This window comes from Betta splendens, chromosome 3, assembly GCF_900634795.4.
Source record: "Betta splendens chromosome 3, fBetSpl5.4, whole genome shotgun sequence".
NCBI classification, from domain to species: Eukaryota; Metazoa; Chordata; class Actinopteri; order Anabantiformes; family Osphronemidae; genus Betta; species Betta splendens.
In genome coordinates this window covers 9,620,342-9,631,187 of record NC_040883.2, presented here as the reverse complement: position 1 = coordinate 9,631,187, position 10,846 = coordinate 9,620,342, and the positions used below count along the sequence as shown (strand labels likewise).

The 10,846-nt window shown below is 39.9% G+C and overlaps 1 protein-coding gene across 2 annotated transcripts; it reads left to right on the top strand.

Annotated features, from left to right (window-relative positions):
- Positions 1-3,632: 3,632 nt before the first annotated feature.
- On the top strand, positions 3,633-9,391 carry lmnl3 (lamin L3). Of its 2 annotated transcripts, none has more exons than XM_029143905.2 (11): positions 3,633-4,253; positions 4,866-5,022; positions 5,255-5,380; positions 5,457-5,627; positions 6,217-6,342; positions 7,048-7,268; positions 7,387-7,606; positions 7,761-7,868; positions 7,942-8,058; positions 8,269-8,349; positions 9,095-9,391. In XM_029143905.2, exons 1-11 carry the CDS (start codon positions 3,856-3,858, stop codon positions 9,128-9,130), a joined length of 1,761 nt encoding a protein of 586 aa, XP_028999738.1. In that variant the 5' UTR covers positions 3,633-3,855; the 3' UTR covers positions 9,131-9,391. The 2 variants fall into 2 exon arrangements, with proteins under 2 accessions (XP_028999738.1, XP_028999737.1); XM_029143904.2 differs by having other exon boundaries at positions 3,634-4,253; positions 8,239-8,349.
- Positions 9,392-10,846: the final 1,455 nt, after the last annotated feature.

Genomic DNA, 10,846 nt, shown 5'->3' with positions numbered 1-10,846 from the left:
CCTCCCAGGTCAAACGTCATATTTGACAGTCCAGACAGGTTGCATTTTTTAAATACCTTGAGACAGATGTTATGACACAAGATTCTTTTTGCAGTCGTATGCACATAAAGAATCATTAAAAATGAATATATTTCTTGCTTTTTAAGATTAGATGAGGATTAAAATTAGGATTTTATGGGTTTCTGTTAAATTATCTGATTATTATTTTTCTTTTTAAGAATAGATGAGAATTGGATTTTTAAGATTAGATTAGATGATTAGATTCTATTGAAGAGATAGGTGAAGAATAGGATCAGGTTTTGTTTTGTTTTGTTTTGTTCTGCCTCTGGTTCTCCTGGGGTGGACGGCGTTGAGTGCTGTGGCTCTGACTGGGGGTTCTGTGTGGGCGGCTTGGGTCGCAGCGCCTGCCTTCCCTAAACTGAAGGTACTGTATGTAGGCTCCCTGCCTTCTAGTAACGTCCGGGCTTCTTCTCAACACCCTGGCTTCCACATGTGACATTGTTGCGTCACCCGTTTTCACCCGTTTATTTTACAGCTTTAATAACCTTGTAGTGTGACACACAACACTAGAACTGATAAACAGGCTTTCTAATCTTAGATGTATGTACTGTACTACCACTATTATCAATGTTTGATTATGATTGTTTGTCGGCTATTAATGAGTATTACGTTATTATTTGCAATAATACATATGCATATTAACATATTATTATAGGTATCATTTTTAATTTAACAGCAAACAACACTACTGCAGTTATTTGGTTATTAATGTGCTTACATCGTACCTTATTTATGTTTTGTGCCTATTTATTTATTTATTTATTTATATGTTTTTGCTTTGCTTCTTTGTATTGACCTATTATATAACAACCCCCCCCCACACACACACACACACACACACACACACACACACACACATGGTCATATTCTCCTTCTGAAAAAGCAAATCTGTTCTGTAGCTTAACACAAGCTGTTTGTTTAACTGAGACAGGATGTAACCCTCTTCTCACCTTTACGAGTCAGAGAGGCCTTTTCTGCTTCTTACGCAGGCCTATATTGAACCTTATCAGTATTATGGCAGTTGTGATTAAAAATATTGTAGTACCGCCCAAGTGACTGTGGGATTTAATGATAATAATAACGCGGACAGAAAGATTGCTATTGTCTCCCTCTAGTGGCTGATGTGAGGCCAAACACTTTGGAGTCAATTTAGGGGTCACATTGGATTTTCATTGAGCGTGTGTAGCCAAATCTGTGTGCATGAACTGATCCTTGCGTGTGTAACCACATTTGTACCTGTAGATTTACAGTATAGCATACTTACACATACAAATTGGGATGTTAAAATTAGGTACAAATCATGGCTAAATTTACAAGTAAAATAACGTCTCTCTGAACTCCGCGCTCTGATCGGCTAAAGAACAAGGAAGCTGTCGCAGTCCTTTGACGTGGCACACCAGATCCTGAAAGCTCCGAAAGCACTACACAGCAATAAGCTAGTTGGCTGACTGATGACTTTAATTAGATTTATTAATCAGGCAGACATGGTGGCTCATTCATTTATGTGTATTAGTGTGATGTTTCTCTCGTGATTTATGGAGGTGATGCAGTTGTTGAATTCTGTAGTAAATCTTTGTACTATATCATGAAAAAAAGGTAACTCCTTCAGGGATTGCCACAGTGAATAACGCGCATGGTTGTTTATCCGGGCTAAGGACTGTCACAGAAGTCACTGGCATGTGAGTCATGCGGCTAGATTTGAACCCGTGACCTTGGCATCAGCCACTGCGTTAAATGGCCAGAGTACTTGCCTTCCCCAACCCCCCCCCCCCCATAAAATATTTATTTATTATAATAAATAAATAAATGAATAAATATAGTAAGTGAAAGTGCCAGAACCATGTTATTTATTATATTCTGTATTTATATTCAAAGTACCAGGCACTCTCCTCATTTGAGTGGTTTTTGTGGGTAAGAAACACCATCATTCTCAGGACTTTGTCCATGTCCTCCCATAAGTGCTCCCATAAGTAAATGTTAATAAGAGGGGGGAGTGGTTAGGGGTAGGGCATGGGGTGAGGGAAGGGGGTCAGGTAGGGGGTGAGGGAAAAAGAAGGGTTAGGATAGAGGCAAATTATTTTAAGATTTTTCCATAGATGTGGTCCAGTTTGTTCTGGCAACAGTGGTCCCTCTTGATGGGGTATAATGTAGGGAGACTAGATCCCTCATCTTTATGGTCTGCTGCTTTAACATGGGATTTTTTGTATGTTTTACGTGTTTCTTAGTGACCATGGAAGAGAGAGAGAGCATCAAAAACAACGTCTCCTCATCAGCCCCAGAGTCAAGTACTTGGAGGTCTCCACGAAAAAGTACAATTATATGTGCATGTGATTATACACTCGGCCAGCAATCAGCACTGCTTCCTCCAAGTCTGTCGTTGCTCCCTGCATTTAGCTCCAACCACGGGATCCAAACCAGCAATGAATCGACAAAGTCTTTCCTCAGGGCATTGTCCCAGTGTTCTGGGAAAGCCTCCACCACACACACTTCCAAACTCTGCCCAGGAGCTCGAGGACGGGCCGATAGGCCAGGCAATTACTACATTGTTTTGGAAGAATCCATTACTAAAGCTTCTTACAGTAATCAGCTTGGTATCAAATTGAGAATTTGCTTGAAGGGCTTAGAGGATTCAGCGAGACACATTCAGAACTTATCAGATGCTTTGCGGGTCATGAGGGAAGCAAAGTCTGGGGAACTCAAAGATGCCTTCACTTGTTTAGTTTATAAAGGTATAATTAGTTTGATTGCTGCTTCCCCATGAAAACTGATGGTTTGTATATTGCATATGACTTTGAAAAATTATTATTATCCATGAGTTAAGGCATATTGACCCCAGTGAGAGAGCCCAGTCCTATTGTGTTCAAACATCAAAAGAATAAACTACACTACACAGATTACTACAGTATTTAGCCTTTTCGTTTCTTACGTTCATTGCCACCCACCCCGGCACACACTAAGGTTTGTTCTGACGATACAGGTTAGAAAGAAGAAAGCGATACTCTTATTTTGAAACAGAGTACAACAACGACAGGAAGCCGGTGCTCACGTGCAAATTAAGTAGTGGGTTTACATTTTGCTTCTCTTACGATATTGACTGAAATCAAGCCATATTCTGGTTCATTTGTCCTGAAGATAAAATACAAGACACGTCGGTTTCTAGTTTCTATTGATATGAGTGAAAACGGAATTTAATCAAAGCACCATGTCAAAAACCAATAAACCAGCTCAGAATTAGTTTTTTCAAAACTAGACACAGAATAGAATGAAAGTCGTTTCCCGTTTTTATTCTGTTTTAAGAATCAGTAAGTCGTACACGGACCTTACTGAAACTAAACACTGCATAAAAGACTTTATTCAATGTTCATTTTACACATTAATAATTAATTGCTCTTCATGCACGGAACTTTAATGCCCTGTGATTTTTAGGATTGCTCTTAGTTTACACGATAGTTTGGGTCAAAATTTCGATTTTTTTCATTTTTAAACCGACAGTGTGGCGACACTGCCCTCGCTTCTTAGCGCGTCAACTCGTCAAATGAAACTGATTTCAGCTGTGAGCGTCTTAACTATACAAAAGCGTCCAGACACCCAGGGCTGTGTTCCGGTTTCCATATATAGAGATGATCGCGTTTTACCTTAAAGCTGGATCGGCGGTTGTCTTTCAAATGTAAACGTTCCTGCATCCGCTGCTTGTCGTAGTTCGGATATGTGAAATTTACTTCGGTAATTTTGTAGTTGCTTTGGAGAATCGACCTAACTGTCCTGATTTCTCGTTAAACCGTGCCTACCACAGTTATGGCCCATGTCACCTCCACCCCCTCCACCACCACCACCAGCGGCCGTTCGAGCCGCTCCGCCACGCGCCGCAGCGCAGCCGCCGGCCTGTCAGCGTCCAGCAGCAGCAGCCCATCCTGTCTGTCCCGCATTCAGGAGAAAGATGATCTCCGCAACCTCAACGACCGACTGGCCAACTACATCCAGCGGGTTCAGGATCTGGAAAGCGAGCGGTCCTCCATGCTGATCCAGCTGCAAAAGGAGGAATCGAAAAGCCGGGAGATGGGCAACGTCCGGCGGCTGTACGAAGAGGAATTGGCCGATGTCAGAAAGTCCCTGGACGGGTTGGCCGGAGAACGGGCCCGGCTGCAAATAGTGCACGGAAATATGTGCGAAGACTACAAAAAACTCCAGTCCAGGTAGTGGCGTATTCTTTGGAGATGCGTGGAGATTCAGAAATGTGCCGCAATGGCAGATCAGACAGACTCATGTCAAAATTTACGTATTTATTTTATTGATAAATTCGCGTGATTTAATTCAGCATGAAGACTGGAAGCTGGTAAAAAGTAACCTGTCTATGTTCTGTGTGACTATAGGGAGCAAGTCTCTTGGCTCTATACACACAAACAAACGCACATGTTCGGGTAACTAAAAATGTGTTCATGAAATTGGTCAGTATTTTGTAATTCTTCATTTGAATTAATTCGTTAAGTTATACAGCCCCATAAAGTAAGGTTAGCACAGTCATAGAGAAAACCCTACAATCCTGCTTTTTATTGAATGATTAATAGATAATTTTTAATTTAAATGATCTATCTACTTGTCTATCTAATTTTAAAATGTTATGGAAACACCGGAGAAAGAAAAAACTGTATTTTATGTATAATTTTGTCCTTTTTCGCTCACTGGCCTTACTGTTTGGTCTTTCATGTTTGCTACACAATGTTGTTGCTCTTTCTCTCTCCCATCACCTCACGTCAACTGGTCAAGAGAGTCATTTTGCTGCAAATAATCCTCATTTTCCTATTCAGGATTCAGAAGAAGGAGAATGATCTGGAAAATGCATTGGCACAGCTGAGGAAGGTTGAGGCAGCTCTTAGCTGTAAAGACTCTGAGTTTACCAAGCTGCTGTCTGACAACAGGAGACTCCAGGAAGACTTTGCTGATTTACAGGCCCAACTAGAAAATGTATGCACAAAGGTTTTACATATACTCATGTCATCTTATTATATTGACTCATTCACTGTACAGGCCTAACAGGAGGTGCTTGGACATGTTTCTTAGATAACATGTTGGCATAAAATGCATAAAATATTTCTGATAACTAGTGGTCATGAATACAACTTGGTAAGTAACTTAGTTAATTGCCCGGGCAAATACTGTAATATGCTTTAGCTGTGTTTTTTTTTTTCTTCACCAGTTGGAGGGAGTACTGGCAGACACAAAGAACCACATGAGCTCTGAGATCCTAAGAAGGGTTGAAATGGAGAACCAGGTTCAAACACTAAAAGAACAACTGGAACTCCAGAAGAACATCAGTGAGCAGGTATCTCCTCCTAATACTACTAAATCTGACCAGTCTGCAAATTGTCTCAATCTCCTAACTCGCACTTACTTTGTAGGAGATTTTTGAGATCCGAAGCAGGCACAAGAGCCGTCTGGTGGAGGTGGACGCAGGACGCCAGAAGGAATTTGAAAGTAAATTGGCTGAGGCGATGCAGCAGCTTCGCCATGACCATGAGTCTCAGCTGCAGCAATACAAAGAGGAGATTGACAGGACCTTTAGCTCAAAGGTATAAACAATAACTCCATCCACGCATTCATCCCTCGTCATACGCTTATCTGGCGCCAGGTCGTGAGGTCTGAGCAAACAGCTCCAGGCCTCCCTCTCCCTCAACACTTCCTCTGGTGGGACCCCTGGGTGCTCCCAGGCCAGCAGAGACATAGCCCCTCCAGCGTGTCCTGGGTGCTCCCCTGGGCCTTTTACTGATGGGACACACCCAGAACACTTTGCCAGGGAGGCGTCTGAAACAGATGCCCGAGCAGCGACTCTACTCCGAGCTCCTCCCGGGTGACACAGCTCGTCACCCTGTTTAAGGTGCACCCAGCCCCCCTGCGGAGGAAACTGGTTTAGGCTGCTTGTATCTGCGATCTTGACCCAAAGCTCATGGCTATAGGTGAAAGTAGGAACGTAGATTGACCGGTAAACTGAGAACTTTGCCTTTCAGCTCAGCTCCCTCTTCACCACGACAAGCCGGTACATAGATTGCATTACTGCAGCTGCTGCACCGATCCATCTGATCACAAACCACCTTCTGGTGGAGAACCATGGCATCAGACTTAAAGAATCGCTGTTTCTCATGTTGTTAAAATGTGCTTCAGTTACAGAACGCACACCAAACTGCATTGGAGAAAAATGTTGCGGCCTCTGCGACCAAAGATGAGCTGCAATCCACCAAACTCAGGCTGGAGATGCTCAGCTCACAGGTCCAGCAGTATCAGAAAGAGGTACGTTCTGTCACCAACAAAAAATGAATATCTTGTGTTTATATTATAGTTTCGGGATATCGTGTCTGCATTATAGCTCTTAAATCACTGTCTAAATGTACGGTTGCAATTAATACTTTTTTTAAACTATACATACATTAAACCTTACTGATAAAAGCCAATTTAATTCAACTTTTGATCATTTCATGTTAAACACTGTGATACAGTATCTACTCTTATCTTTGTGGTATGGGTAGTGTTGGTAGGACTACAGTCTTTAGCACAACTTGTTTTTACTCATTACCTATTTTTGAGTTCGTCTTGAAATTTCTTTTGGCAGAATAGTACTACTGTGTGTGGGGAATTCAATATTCATGTTGATATTTCTGATAATGCAACTTCTCCATTTACGCTACAATTAATTTTACGCCATTAAGAGGTGCATCCTCACTTGTCTTAGCTGTTAGTTTGGGTATTGGGATTTCAGAAGTGCATGCATACCTAAGGAATTAGATTTTTCTATTGAGCTATGAAATACAAACTCCTTTTCAGCATGGTTGTTGATAAGCATAGTACTTTAAGTTCTGAAGATTAACTCGTACATTAATTTAATTGATTTGATTCTTTTACTTCACTCTCACTTTGGAGCACACTGCAACTCTCTCACTCAAACACAATTGTGTTTGAACCTCCCACCCCCCCTTCATTTTTTTTTCTTTTTTAAAGAAATCTATGCTGGAGAGTCGTTTTCAGGAGCTAGAAAGGACTCATGAGAAGGAACGTCAAATTTGGCAGCAGAAGCTGAGTCAGAAGGACGAGGAGTTGTTGAATATGAGAAGCCGGATGTACAGCCAGCTGGAAGATTATGAGAACCTGTTGGACGTCAAACTGGCTCTGGACATGGAGATCAATGCCTACAGGAAGATGTTAGAAGTGGGGGAACAAAGGTGCAGATTACTAACTGAAGTGTCACTGCACTGAATCCATGCTGAAGAATTTGCTACCAGTTGTGTTTGTTTTTTTGTGTTAAATGTTTTTTTAAAAAAAATTTTCTTTCTTTTATAGATTGCAGCTGTCACCCAGCCCTTCCCATTGCACAACCATACCTCGAATGCATGACCACAGCAGTCGTAAAATCAGAGGAAAGAAGCGCAAACGTGAGGGAGTCTCTGGAAGCTCACCTGCCCATAAAATGGCTAGTCTGCCATCACAGCATGGTGCTGTGAGCGTGGCAGAAGTCGACACGGCTGGAAGATACATCAAACTAAAGAACAACTCTGAGACGGTAATATATCTGTCTATGTGTTGTAGAGAGAGGTGTGTGTGTGTGTGTTTTTTTTTTTTTTAAAGTGTAGTTGTATGATTCATATATTCTAATACATTTATACTAGTCATATAATACAACACAGCAGCTTTATTTGCTTTCATGTCATGTCCAGGAGCAGCCGCTAGGGGGTTGGGTAGTTAAAAGAACATACCAAAACTCAGGCGACATCTCCTTTCACATACCATCCACATGTGTCCTGGCTGGTGGGCAGACACTCACAGTAAGTAGTCATTTTGTGTGTATGTGTGCGTATATTCTGTCTGCCTGTCTAAAAACAATGGTGTGCATGTCAGATTTGGGCAGCAGGTGCAGAGGTGGAGGCTGATTCTGGAGACCTGATTCTGCAGAACCATAGAAGCTGGGGTCCAATTACTGACACAAGAGTAATCCTCCTGAACCCCAACAATGAAGTAAGTGGACATCTCAGAATGCTCTTGTACACACAAACTTTCATGAAATTTTTGCTTAAATTGGTCTTCTGGTAGGCACTATTTCAGTGCATATCACACAACATATTTTTGCCAAAACACAGATCTACTACTGCCATTTTGGTAGATGTTTTTCACTACAGAAAGCATGATGCTTTTCAGGAAATGGCTGATTGCATGGTATGCACACAGATCACAGATGAAGAGGAAACTGGATTGGAATTTGATGATGAATATGTGGCAGGCAGTGACTTCCAGGACTTCCAGAGAAGGGTAAATGCAACAGCTTATAAAACAAAATGTTCCAAAATTTATTTAGTCTGAAAAGCTTTTTCAAATTTGTTCACTGCAGCTTGAGAGTACTGCATGAACCCTGACATAGTCTTTAATTCCTGCTTGTAATGAAGCCAAAGAAGTGCTGTTCTGGGTCTTGAGTGCAGAGCACGCTGTAGGTGAGGAGGGAGGTGCTGCTCCATTACAGCTGGTTATCTGCTTTGTCTTGTGAACTGACATGTTAGACTTGGGTTTGCTGCCGACTCAAGCTGTTTCATGAAAAAGGTTTACTGCCTTATTAGTGATTCTGGAATAACACATCAGTGTTTGTTACCATTTAAAATAATCCTATTTTTTTTTTTTGGCTCCCCCAAAAACCTTGTCTGCAAAAAGGAGCAAATATTGATTTGGAAAGGACCAGATTTACCTCAAACTCTGACAAATGTATTTGATTTAGGTGGTTTTTCAAAAATAGTTTTGGATAATTTGTGTATAGTACAGAATGAGCTAGTGGAGGGGACAAACTAGCATGAATAATAAAAGAAGCTGCATTTAAAAATAAATTTAAATAAATACCTAGACAGAGGGCCGTAAACTACATTATAACTATAGGACTTAACTTAGTTGCTAACAAACATCAAACATTTAAAAATATTTCCATGAAAACTGAACCCAAGTTATCTCTAACCAAACTGACTTACAATTCTTACATATTAATTCAGACTTCTTCCCCTTACCTCTACAGGACCTGGCCAAGGAGGCCAGCTGTGCCGTCATGTGACTTCTTTTTCAGCTCTCACCCCCTGGAAAATTGGAATGGCACTGGTCCTTGGATCCAGCATTCTAATAAAATAACCATTTACCCTTTTGATAATCTGGAGTGGGATAGTGATGTGAAGCACTCTGATGCCCTAAAACAAGCATTGCAGTCAACCTCAGCACTTCTAACTTGTTTTAGAAATGTACAATATATGACTTTATTTAATTTAAATAAATGTATTTGAAATTCAACTAGCAAAATAAAGGATTTTTTTTATATACACTTTTGTCTGATGTGGTTTGTCTTGGTGTAGAGATCCTACTGTTCAGTATCAGATCAGAACTTTCACAATTTATATAGGACATGAAACAAACCATCATAAACAGTGATGGAAGGGAACATGTTTGTATTCAGTGCATTGGAAATGCACTGAATGCTGCAATGCTGAATGTATTTTTGAAGAATTGCTAAACGTTGCTGAAACATTTTAAGATGTAGCTCAAAGTAGGTGATGCATTTAAAGCATGGATGAATGTGTCTAAAGAAAATTAAAAAAAATGTATATTAACTTGGCCATAGGTCATACAGCTATGTCTTACAGCTAAGCTGTTTGGTTTTAAACAGCTGAAAGAATAACAAAGTTGCTGCAACCAAAAACAGTTTACTGTAGCTGCAGAAGATGAAGCGTTTAAACTTCCAACTGAAGAAAGTTGCATTAGATTTTTTTTAAAATTGAAAAATTTCCTGAAAAGTTTTGTTGAATATGATGAAATATAACTGAATGTATTAAAACCGCTAAATAATACAATTTGTTTTAATTAATTAGATTAGCTTAGCTGCAGCTTGCTTTGATCGCGCTGTCTTTCCTGTATTTTTCTTTACTTTTTTTCTATTGTGCGTGCATTTTTCAAGCTAGTCTACTAGTTAAGGTGTCTCTGATCATGTTGTTCAAGTGAGGGTTTTTTTTTTGTTCTTCTTTTAGCTTGGATTTACACTTTCTCTCATCCAAAAAGCTGATGCGCAGTCACTTCCCACCAGAGGTGGTTTTACTGTACTGCAATAGTTCAGCTTCTTTAATATACTCGTAGTTCTCCTTCTGTGTTAATTCCTTTTTATTTTATGTATTTTACTTTCCTATTGTTAGCACCTTGAATTATCTCTGTGAATGAAATCAGCTACAGTATATAAAGCTTTTTTTTGCTTTTAGGAAAAAAGTTTATTTTGTAATATTTGCTGTCCTTGTTAACCTTAAAAGGAAATAAATTTGAATTCAAAACAACATTGTGTTATGATGTTACAGCGATGATTGCAACCCATGATAGAAATATTTATTTCTAATATAGCTTGTGCTCTTGGTACCAGTTACCTAGTACCTTTTTAGCTTTAAATGATTATTGACATTTATCCTACCCATTTTTTCATTTGATTGTCTTCTTATTTTGGCTTTGATGTAGGGAGGCATTTTGAGTTTAAAATTCAAATAAATTAAAAAATAGCCTTTTTATGATGTGCCTTTTAAGCCTCAGCCCTTGTACTATAGGACAGTTATTTGCCTTAGGTACATACTGTAATTCTCACAGTCTTAAATATCTACAACTCTAACTATACTGTATCTATTATAGCTACAGTATTGGATCACTCCACGTTGCCCTTTTCCCTCCAGTATGATTACGTTTTTTTTTTCTAGTGTTTATTTGGTTATGTTTAGCTTTCATGAATCTTGGTATCATGTCAGTT

Excerpts from the sequence above, each read along its gene's own strand:
- lmnl3 (XM_029143904.2), top strand. The coding sequence starts at position 3,856 with ATGGCCCATGTCACCTCCACCCCCTCCACCACCACCACCAGCGGCCGT. Across the intron at positions 8,059-8,238 it reads TCCTGAACCCCAACAATGAA|GAAATGGCTGATTGCATGGT; the intron begins GTAAGTGGACAT and ends GATGCTTTTCAG. Across the intron at positions 8,350-9,094 it reads TCCAGGACTTCCAGAGAAGG|GACCTGGCCAAGGAGGCCAG; the intron begins GTAAATGCAACA and ends TTACCTCTACAG.